Source organism: Quercus lobata, chromosome 2 (genome assembly GCF_001633185.2).
Source record: "Quercus lobata isolate SW786 chromosome 2, ValleyOak3.0 Primary Assembly, whole genome shotgun sequence".
NCBI classification, from domain to species: domain Eukaryota; kingdom Viridiplantae; phylum Streptophyta; class Magnoliopsida; order Fagales; family Fagaceae; genus Quercus; species Quercus lobata.
In genome coordinates, this window is record NC_044905.1 from 98,541,841 (window position 1) to 98,553,374 (window position 11,534).

Consider the following 11,534-nt stretch of genomic DNA (forward strand, 5'->3'; position numbering starts at 1 on the left):
TACTCTACTCCCTTCTATTCTTCTCTCCCTCCAAACTTCTAAACATAGCATAAAGTAAAATAATAGCTTTGACACCCCGAAAAGCAACAAATGAGCCTTCTTCATGGATAACTATCGCATGCCCCAATGGTCGAGAAATCAGGATGAGAACCTGCATGCAATTACTCTCCATGGCAAACGTAGTGGTGAAGATATACCAAATGGAGAGAAAATTCATTGCATTCTTTTTTCCTTTCTTTTTTTTTTACACTCTTTCCATTTTCCAATAAATCAAGTTTTAGCTTAGTTTATAGACTTGTAGTGGTAGTTCATGTGTAATCGTATATGGTTTCGACTTTAGAGGTTGAAAGTTGAAACTTAAAGTTGAAGGTACCACTTGTTTAATACTATTTTTTTGCCTCCGGTAAGAGTGTCGATTGCTTTATAGTTTTATTTTTATATACTATTTTAGTTGAATGAATTTTCTTTTTGGGTGTGCTAAATTTATTTCTCCAATGATTCATCCCATGATATGGAACTACAAGTACCACTTGTTTAATCTTTTTACTTCTCTTCAATAGACTGTCGGTTGCTTTATATAAATATATATATATATATATATAATTGAAGTAAAAAAAAATTTATTCCACTTAAGAAAGTTAAAATTTCTTAAAATGAGATTACCCCTCATTTTTCTTACATGTAGCAGCTCTCTATATCATTTGAGTTTTGAGAGTGCAACTCCTTACTAATAAAAGTGACCGGATTGTTCTGCATGATTGAATTTTCTCTTATTCTTAAATAATTAACATATTTTTCAGCTTTCATCTCTATATGTTAGTACAATCTTAACTTCCTTTTTTTTTTTTTTATCTTTTGAAAAAAAAATCCTTATTTTCTTTTTCTTTTATGTTTGAATAATCTTCTTTTTCAATTAAGAATTTAATTCATCTGAGTGTTTATGCATGAAGTGTTTGGAGGTTCGCGGGGGGATCTAGGGGTTTCAAGCTGCAAAGTTAGACGTCTAACTATCTATAAAAAAAAAAATAATAATAATAATAAAAATTTATTAAAAAAAGGTTTGAAACCTGCATATATAAGACTTTTCTTCCCCTCCTTCTCAACAAAATTGTTAAAAAAATTATCCTATGGTTTCAAAAAATATATTTCCTTTTTATGTTATGATACTTTTTTTCTTCTCTTTTTTTTTTTTTTCTTTTTTCACTTACTTTAATTAATTATCTCTTTAAATACTTACAGTAATTTAATGAGTCATAATATATATGGATGGTCTAATGAATTATTGCATGTTTTTTTTGGCAATCACTTTTCTTTTTTTTTTTCTTTTTCTTTAATGTTTTGGAAAATTTTTAAATCATATTAAGGTGATTAAGAATATGTATAAACTCATTTAATTTATTCCCTTTTCAAGGTTTTAATTCTTCTTTTTTAAAAATTTTAAAATTATAGAATTTATTTTACTACACCCTAAACTACATATAGATTTAAATTGTAATTTTTCTCATTTGAAATTTGAATACAATACATATATATATATATATATATGTAAAAACAGTATATATATTTTTTAATTTAATAGCGTCTACAATAAGATGATGGAATTTAACAACTCCATTAAAAACATCAAAAGAAGATAAGAATCTTGACGGTAAAATAAAATAATAATAAAGATAAAAAACAGCCTTGAAGGTTAAGGAGACAAATAGGACGCCAAAGTTTTTGATTTGCACTTCAATACACTGCCATGTGTAGTTATTTATTTATTTGCTGGCGAAATGACGGAATGGAGTATTGTTTGTCAGTCCATATAAATACCCTATTTAATGAGAGATAGTACAACAATAAAAACTCATGAAAAGATGTGGCACCCAGAATTCAGATTAATAATTGAAGAAAAAAAAAACCACAAACCATCTTTTATTTCAATTTTATTTTATAAGACACCTACACTTTTTTAAGGTAAGCATAACTCTTACCCTTTCACATACATACAACTCTTTTTCTTCCTTCTAATCCTGTTCTCTATTTTATTTCATGATCACTAGGAAGTAGCAGCAACTAGTGAAACTAAACTTTAGACCCAACAAGTGGAAACATACATAAATAGTCAAAGAGATAGTGCTCTCCAATGACACATGTTAATTAGATAGCAGTGACAGCAACTTTCATTCCAGATTGACAATGTCCAGCAATACTGCAGATGAAGAAATTTTGGCCTTTCACAAGTTTGATTTGATCCTTTCCTGTCTTGTAAACTTTGGAACCTCTTGGTGTTGTGCATGTATTGTAACCCACTTTGTTCACAGCTACCAAGTTGTGTGCAGCTGGGCTATAGTTGAACACTGAAAAGTCAAGTAAAGACAACCTTCTTGGTCAATATATATCACAAAGTCTGTCATATAACAAAGAAAAGACAAATGATAAAGGTTTTTTTTTTTTTTTTTTTTGGCTAAAACAAGATAAAGTTATTACTAATCTTTGAGTAGTAATTGATACGGACAACAACATAATAAATAATTTTTTAATTATTTTCAGAAAATTATAAAATATTTCAGTGTGTGTTATATCAGTTTAGAAGTTTTATATAATAAAATTTATAATATTTATAATATTGTTATTTTTTTTATAATGCTTTTAAAAATTTGTACTAATCCTACCAACACTCTAAAGATAGAAATAAAAATAGGAAGTTATATCTTACCAACCCACTACAAGCCTTAGTGATTATTGTACATAGTTCATTAAAAAAAAAAAAAAAAAAGTGATTAGTGTACATAAAGCTTTTTACTTTTTGTTGTTAATGTCGTTTGTTCCTTTGCAACCACATTTATTATTGGCAAATTGTATTCTTTTGCTTTTTCAACCAAATCCAACCCCATAACAGGGTCATGTCGGTTTCACCATTTATATTTCTTTATTCTATTTTTTTTCCCATGTTGATGTTATAATCCCTAATTTTCCATGATGCTATAGTTTCGAGACTAGCTCCTAAAATTTACAGGCCTTACACAAATCAATTTAGCTTTTTTTTAATTTTTTTTATTTGCTGAATATCAATTTAGCTTTTTCTAAGGAAGAAGCATATAGTTTTAGATAACTCGGTTTATGTTATCATGCTCCTATGATTAATTTTCCTTCAATGTTTCACTAGATAATGCAAGTAATGTCAAGAACGTGATATTTTTCTTTTTCATAACTGTTATATGATAGTGTGATTGGAATATTATTTTTACGTGTATTCATTTTATTATATAGCAATAAACTCATTATTTTCACTTGATCTATTACTAATAGACCATATATGCACTTATGATGAAAATGTTGTCCTAGACTTGTTATTACAAAAATAGAAAGGAAATAAAGAATCTACAAAAAACTTGCAGCCTCAAACTATACCAAAATAATAATATTTTATTTATTTTTTCAATTAAATAATATAGATTACTCTCATATGTAGCACAGCCCGAACACACTTCAGCACTTCTCCCTTTCTTTTTTTCTTTCTTTTTTTGTTTCCCCTCTCCTCCTCCATAGAGAGATCAGAGATGGACAGTGTTGATGATTTCAGTGAGGATCTCGGTGCCGAAACGGTGAGACTAAGCTCGGCAACGGTTGGGTTCGTGGTTGGGTTCGGTGCCGAAACGGTTCGTGGGTGGTCTCAGTGCCGAAACGGTTGGTGTTCTTCTTCCCTCACCTCCACTCCGCCGCTGGGTCGTGGTTGTGCTCCGGCCTCGTGGATCGAAGTGGCTTTCTGTGGATCAGAGTGCTTGCTCGTGGATCGGAGTGGTTATCGCTCGTGGTTGTGCTTGCTCGTGGATAGGAGTGGGTTTCGGCGTACCGGCGTGGTGGGTTTCGGTTTCGGGTTGCTGGATTTCGGATTGCTCTGGGTTTGTTTTGCGGTATTATTTTATTATAGAAGATATATTATTTTATCGTGAGATTTATAATATTTTATTATGTTAATAGTTAAAATAGATTAGCATGTGAGTACGTGAATAGATAAAATAAATAAAAGTAATATTTTGGTGAGGTCAAATAGCGAAAAATATAGCCTCTACTAAAAAGTAAATCTTCATATACTAACCAAGTATGTCACCAGCCCTAAACTGCTTTCCCTTAGGCCAGCCAGCAACGTTGAAAGTCCAACCACCTGAATCTCCAACAGTGTAGCTGGCTGCATGAGCCATCTCAGAGTGAAGCACAAACATCAACATGCACAGAAACACTGTGGCAACCATTGCACTCCCTCTTCCCTGAGCCATTTTTTTGGTTAAAAAATAAAAACTCAAACTTTGAGAGAAACAGAAGCAGAGAAAGATCGTGTGTATGTGCGTGTGTGTGTGTGTCGGTGTGAACTTTGCAGAGGAAGATGGCCTTTTTAATGAGGGTGGTAGTGGACTTATGGGCCCATATGTTGAAACATTTTTCACAGAAAGAGATGGGTCTGGCCAGTGTCATAAATACTTGTTTAAAACTGTATCCAATGTTATATTATTTAAAAATTTATAAATGTCATTATACTTTAATATATTTTATATGGGTTGGTTAATGTGTGCCATAAATTAAGTTTTCTTGTTTTTGAAAATATTTTTTCAAAAATTGAAAAAATTGTTATTACTTTTTCAATTCTTAAGAAAATTTTTTCTAAAAATAAAAATTAAGGACACACATTAGTAAAATCCATTTTATATATATTGAGAAGAAATTTTGAAAGACTTACTACTAGTTATGAACTTTTTAAACTGATTACTACATTGGAGGCTACATAGCTCCATGAATGAAATGTGGGATTCTTTCTCGGTTTCTCCAACCAGACATTTCACACTTCAAAACTACAGGTCGTTGATACTTGATAGATCCATTAACAAAAGTAGAAACTAAAGCAAAACATTAGCTTTTACACCACGAAAGCCACAAAATGAGCCTCATTTATGGATCACAATACATCCCAATGGTCAAAAAATCCTCTCAACCCGACCCAACCCGACCCATGCACACCCCTAGAAACTTCTTTTTATGGGTTTAGTGGATCTAATAGCAATTTAGGGGTTTTACACCTCTAATAATAACGCACTTACACCCTCAAATATTAAGAGCTCATTTGATAGAGGAATTTGAGTAATATTGTACCTATTGTTTATATTTTTTTGAAATATATATAAGTAAGTTAAAAAAAAAATACATATAAATAAAAAATATGTAAAAATACATATAATATTATTTAAAAACTGAAAATATGTGTTTAAAATACTCTATCAAACAGAATTTAATGCTCTAAAAAAAGATAGGATTTAAACATTAACACTCAGTTTTTTTTTTTTGAGAAAGAACATTAACACTCAGTTGAAAACATCAAAAGATAAAAATCTTGACAGTAAAATAAAAAAACAGCCTTGAAGGTTGAGGAGACAAATGGGACGCCAAAGTTTTTGATTTGCACTTCAATTCACTGCCATGTATAGTTATTTATTTATTTTCTGGCGAAATGATGGAATGGGGTATTGTTTGTCGGTCAATATATATGTCCTATTTACTGAGAGATAGTAAACCAATAAAAACTCATGAAAAGATGTGGTACTCAGAATTCAGATTAATAATTGAAGAAAAAAAAGCCCACAAACCATCTTTTCTTTCAATTTTATTTTTATATAAGGCACCTACTCTGTTTTAAGGTAAGTATAACTCTTACCCATTCACACACATACAACTCTTTTTCTTCCTTCTAATCCTGTTCTCTATTTTATTTCATGATCACTAGGAAGTAGCAGCAACTAGTGACACTAAACTTTAGACCCAACCAGTAGAAACATACATAAAAAGTCAAAGAGATAGTTCTCTAATGACACATGTTAATTAGATAGCAGTGACAGCAACTTTCATTCCAGATTGACAATGTCCAGCAATACTGCAGATGAAGAAGTTTTGGCCTTTCACAAGTTTGATTTGATCCTTTCCTGTCTTGTAAACTTTGGAACCTCTTGGTGTTGTGCACGTATTGTAACCCACTTTGTTCACAGCTACCAAGTTGTGTGCTGCAGGACTATAGTTGAACACTGAAAAGTCAAGTAAAGACAGCCTTCTTGGTTAATATATATCACAAAGTTTGTCATATAACAAAGAAAAGACAAATGATAAAGGTTTTTTTTTTTTTTTTTGGCTAAAACAAGATAAAGTTATTACTAATCTTTGAGTAGTAATTGAAATCGACAACATCATAATAAATAATTTTTTAATTATTTTTAAAAAATTATAAAATGTTCCGGTGTGTGTTATGTAAGTTTTATAGAATAAAATTTATAATATTTTTAACATTGTTTTTTTTTTTTTTTTATAATGCTTTTAAAAATTTGTGCTTATCCTACCAACAATCCATAAAGATAGAAATAAAAATAGGAAGTTATATCTTACCAACCCACTACAAGCTTTGTACATAAAGCTTTTACTTTTTATTGGTAATGTCGGTTTCACTCTTTATATTTCTTTATTCTATTTTTTCCCCCATGTTGATATTATAATCCCTAATTTTCCATGATGCTATAGTTTCGAGACTAGCTCCTAAAATTCACAGGCCTAATACACAAATCAATTTAGCTTTGGATTTTTTTTTTTTTTTTTTTTTTTTTTTTTTTTTTTTTTTTTGAATATCAATTTAGCTTTTTCTAAGGAAGAAGTATAGAGTTTTAGATAACTCGGTTTATGTTATCATGCTCCTATGATTAATTTTCCTTCAATATTTCACTAGATAATGCAAGTAATATCAAGAGCATAATATTTTTCTTTTTCATAATTGTTATATGATCTGTTGTGATTGGAACATTATTTTTACGCGGATCCATTTTATTATATAACGATAAACTCATTATTTTCACTGGATCTATTACTAATAGACCATATATGCACTTATGAAAATGTTGTCCCTGGACTTATTATTACAAAAATAGAAAGGAAATAAAAGATCTTATATACTAAAGAGTAAAGCTTCATATACTAACCAAGTGTGTCACCAGCCCTAAACCGCTTTCCCTTAGGCCAGCCAGCAACATTGAAAGTCCAACCACCTGAATCTCCAACAGTGTAGCTGGCTGCATGAGCCATCTCAGAGTGAAGCAAAAACATCAACATGCACAGAAACACTGTGGCAACCATTGCACTCCCTCTTCCCTGAGCCATTTTTTTGGTTAAAAACTCAAACTTTGAGAGAAACAAAAGCAGAGAAAGAAGGTGTGTATGTGTGTGTGTGTGTGTGTGTGTCTGTGTGAACTCTGCAGAGGAAGATGGCCTTTTTAATGAGGGTGGTAGTGGACTTATGGGCCCATATGTTGAAACATTTTTCACAGAAAGAGATGGGTCTGGCCAGTGTCATAAATACTTGTTTGGACTTTAATGTTTGAAGTTGAAATGTAGTCCAGAAAAGAATATGGGTTTGGTAAACAACAATCAATGACAGGGGTCTTCCACCTTTAGCAAAAAAACAGGGGTCTTCCACCATTTCAGTTTAAATCCCCGACTCCCTTTCTTTTTGAGACAATTTTTTTTTTCTTTAGCTCTTAAAAATTTGTGACAAAAAATGGTGTCAACAATGTAACCATCATTACGTCCAACCATGACTTCCATTTTAGTACATAATACATATACATTTTTCTAGTTAATTTTATTTGTTGATTTTTGGCACTCAGTTTATTTTAGTGTGTTTTAGGAATTTGGATATATTTTCAACTTTTAGCTTATTTTTTTATCTTTCAGTTCATGCATAACTTTTTAAAATCTCATTTTTTTCTTTTTTCTTTTTTCTTTTTTTCTAACAACATTTTCATATCCATTTACTTCTTTAACTAAATAAACTATCTCAAACAGGTTCTAAATCAATGAAATTTCACCTAAACCTTTCACTATATTCTTGCAAAGAATATTATATAATAAATAAAAGATAAGATACATAAAAAAAATAATTAGAAAAATGGTCATATTAACATATACTCTTAGAAAAATTGTTAATAAATCATCTGAGGAAAGTTTTGACAATACTTTTTATAGAATATATTTAAAAAAAATTGTCAAAAAAATTAATTACTTTTTTCTTTTCTTATAAAAAATTTTAAAAAAATATCTTAAACCAATGCTCTTAGAGCATTAGCATTGGGAGTTCCAAAACTACCAATATCCTATTTTATAGCATTAAACCACAAAAAAGATGCATTACCCAAGTTTCCAATTGTAAAATTTTTTACAATCAAGCTACAGTAATGTCTTATATGTAAGACATTACTCTAGCAAGTTTCTATTTTTTAAAATTATATTTTACTCTCTCTCTCTCTCTTTAGGGATATATTATTTTTATTGGGTTGTTTATATTATTTTAAGGTGTTGTATTAAAAAAAAAAAACTAAAATGTTGGATATATTATAAAGTGAAATGGTATAATAGATAAAATAGTTTTTTAAATGATAAAATAGAATATTTTTTGCAATTTGGGATACTAATCTATATATATAATAATAAGTGAAGCTGAGAAAAACTCAAATTAAAATTCCAAATTAGAGTTCCAATTTTGCGACATGTGTCCTAAATTATTTATTCTTAAAGAGTTTTATTTCTTAATTTTAAAATCAAATATGAGACCACGTCATAAATATTCATCTAAGTGAATTATTAAGTACAAAAACCAAAGAGTTTAGAATAAATTAATCATAAAAAAAAGTACTTCACAATAATTTTTTTTTAAATGGACAATTTACATTTTATACCTAATAATATCTTTACAAAATTTTTTAAAAAGTTAACAAAATATAAAAATGAACTATCAATAATATTTAAATTATATATATATATGATTTATATTATACATCTTATTGTATATCTTTAAACGTATTTATTCATATGCATGAGATTACATGTTAGTATTCTTAAAGCATCATTAAATTTTCCCTTAGAAGAAGGAACTCTCATAAGTCTATGTCGAGCTTGTCACGTCAAAAGAGTACAAAAGGGTTGCATCAAGATCCCATAATCACCGATTTATTAAAGCATTCACATTGGGTCTCTCAAATGCCATATGTTGGTATATTTTAGTATCAAAGCTCCAAAAACTCCCATTATCCGGTCTTCCAATTGTAAAAAAATTTACAATTGTGCTACAGTACCATCTACAATTGCAAAAATGAAATATTACTTTTTATTCATCCTCTTCCCTGACTCAGTTCTCTCTCTTCAATCTTCATCAATCTCTCTTCACTCTTCACTCTTCATCGCTTCGGTCTATACTCTTCACCATTTTCTTTATTTTTTCTCTCGTCGCCGACCCATCTATGCCGACCCATCTTCAGTCTTCGCCGACCCGTCGGTGGTTATGGGTTGTTCATGGGTTTGGATAGGTTTTGGGTTTAATGGATTCGGGTCTAATGGGTTTCAGGATTGGTTTATTCTGAGTTGATCGGTGGTTATGATTTGTTGATGGGTTGATCTGTGGTTGATGGTTTTGGTTGCGAAAGCGGCGTGGGTCAATGGGTTGCGAAATCGGTGTGGGCCCGGTGGTTGCGAAATCTGCTTGGATCGACGTGTGTGGTGTTGGCCGTGGGTATGGGTGGTGCTGGGTTTACTTGCCGTGGGTGGTGTTGGGTTTGCTTCTTTTTCTTTTTTCTTTTTCTAGTGGTGGTGGGTTTGATGAGTGTGGATGTGATTGGGTTTGTGATTGATGATGGTGGAGGTGGTGATTGGTGGTGGTGGTTTTAATGGTTGTTGATTGCTTGCTAATATGTGGTAGTTGGTGGTTTGTTCGTGGTGGTGGTGATGGGAGTAGGTGGTTGCAATGAATGCTTATGAATTTGGGATATATTATTCTATTTATTGTGGTTTTAAGGATGTTGATTGCTTGCTAATCTGTGGTAGTTGGTGGTTTTGTTCGTGATGGTGGCGGTGGTGGTGGGTTTTTATTAAAAAATAACTATAAAACCCAATTTATATTATTAGTTAAGCAACGTTTCAAACATATTTGGTTTCTAACAATTTGAGTTTTCTGCACTCGCTTTTGCTTAGTGAAGTTGCACTTGGAAATTGAGTATCTCACACTCGATTTTCTCATAGCAAAATTGAGTCCTCTGGATTCGATTTGTTAGAAATGAAATTTGTTTTAAACCTTACCTAACTAATAATATAGTTTGGGTTTTATAGTTATTTTTTAATAAAATCCATGGTGGTGATGGGAGTAGATGGTTGCAATGAGTGCTGATGATTTGAGATATATTATTCTACTTGTAGATGAGACAGGTTTAAATTACACCCTTTTTTTTTTATCGTAGATTTCTAATAGATCCAATGGTTGGAAAAATAGCATTAAATAATTATTTTGTTTCTCTTCCTTATTTATGACAAATTAATTCTATCTTTTTTTTCTCTCTTTCTTACCCAATATAAAAAGAAATTCTCTTCTTCTTTCTCTCACCTATTTTCTCTCTCTTGCTTACCCAATAAAAAACAAAATTCTCTGCATCTTTCTCTCATCGTGATCTGAGTAGAGGAAGAAATGATAAAACAAAATGATTTTTTTATGAATTAAAAAAATTACCAAATTAAGAAGCTTAACCAACGCTTTGCAAGAAAATAAATCCCATGAGGTTTTTTAAGTTTTAATTTTGAGATATTTTTTCCCCATTTAGGAGACTTGGTTAATTGGTTTTGAAGTAGAAATATAAGTATGATGTTTGAGTTATGTTTTGTATGAGGCTTTGCTTTGTCTATGTGGATGTCATCTCTATCCATAAAGTTTTCTATCATTTTTTTAAAGAGAGTATGTGAATTAGGAGATTAGGAAAATTGAAACCTCAAAACCATTTGAAACACAAAACAAGTCTAACAAAGAAGAAGGAACGTGGTCTAACAACAGAAATTTTAGGAAGAAAGGGACACCATTAAACAAAATCCAATATCTAAGGTTGGCGATGGCTTTGTCATATCTAATATCTAAGGGATTTTGAAAACTTATATAATGCAAGAAGAGAGTTTTTAAGTGTTGATTAGTTGAATATGTGACATTCTAAAAAAATGTTTTCATTTTGTTGTATTAAACTAGTTTTTGGTTGAACACAGAAAACCTTTTCCATTGACCTGCATTTTCCACCATGGAAGAAACGTTGTTTAACAACAGAAATTTTAGGAAGAAAGGGACACCACTAAACAAAATCCAATGGGATCTATGGAAAGTAATAAATGAGGATAGAGAAAAACTATTATTAATTAGGTAAATAAGTGGAAAAAAATAATAATTTAATGCAATTTTTCCAACCGTCGGATCTATTAGAAATCTATGATACAGAAAAAGTGTAACTTTATAAGAGTTACACCAGGTGTAACTTAAACTCATCTCTTTGTAGATATATTATTTTAATGTGTTGTATGAAAAAATAAAAATCGCAATGTTGGGTGAGTTATAAAATGGTATGATATAAAGGATAAAATAAGTTTTGAGATAGTAAAATAGAATAATTCTAAAATAGCGGATGCCTCTTAGCATATTTATTTGCTCACCAAAACCTATTGTT

At 30.5% G+C, this 11,534-nt stretch overlaps 2 protein-coding genes across 2 annotated transcripts; both read right to left on the bottom strand.

Annotated features, from left to right (window-relative positions):
- Window positions 1-1,887: 1,887 nt before the first annotated feature.
- Window positions 1,888-4,365, bottom strand: LOC115962739 (basic blue protein-like). Its single transcript, XM_031081621.1, has 2 exons — window positions 4,085-4,365; window positions 1,888-2,342 (listed from the first exon to the last, which is right to left on the bottom strand). Exons 1-2 carry the CDS (start codon window positions 4,260-4,262, stop codon window positions 2,143-2,145), a joined length of 378 nt encoding a protein of 125 aa, XP_030937481.1. The 5' UTR covers window positions 4,263-4,365; the 3' UTR covers window positions 1,888-2,142.
- A 1,219-nt stretch (window positions 4,366-5,584) lies between these two features.
- Window positions 5,585-7,273, bottom strand: LOC115977456 (basic blue protein-like). Its single transcript, XM_031099306.1, has 2 exons — window positions 6,993-7,273; window positions 5,585-6,053 (listed from the first exon to the last, which is right to left on the bottom strand). Exons 1-2 carry the CDS (start codon window positions 7,168-7,170, stop codon window positions 5,854-5,856), a joined length of 378 nt encoding a protein of 125 aa, XP_030955166.1. The 5' UTR covers window positions 7,171-7,273; the 3' UTR covers window positions 5,585-5,853.
- Window positions 7,274-11,534: the final 4,261 nt, after the last annotated feature.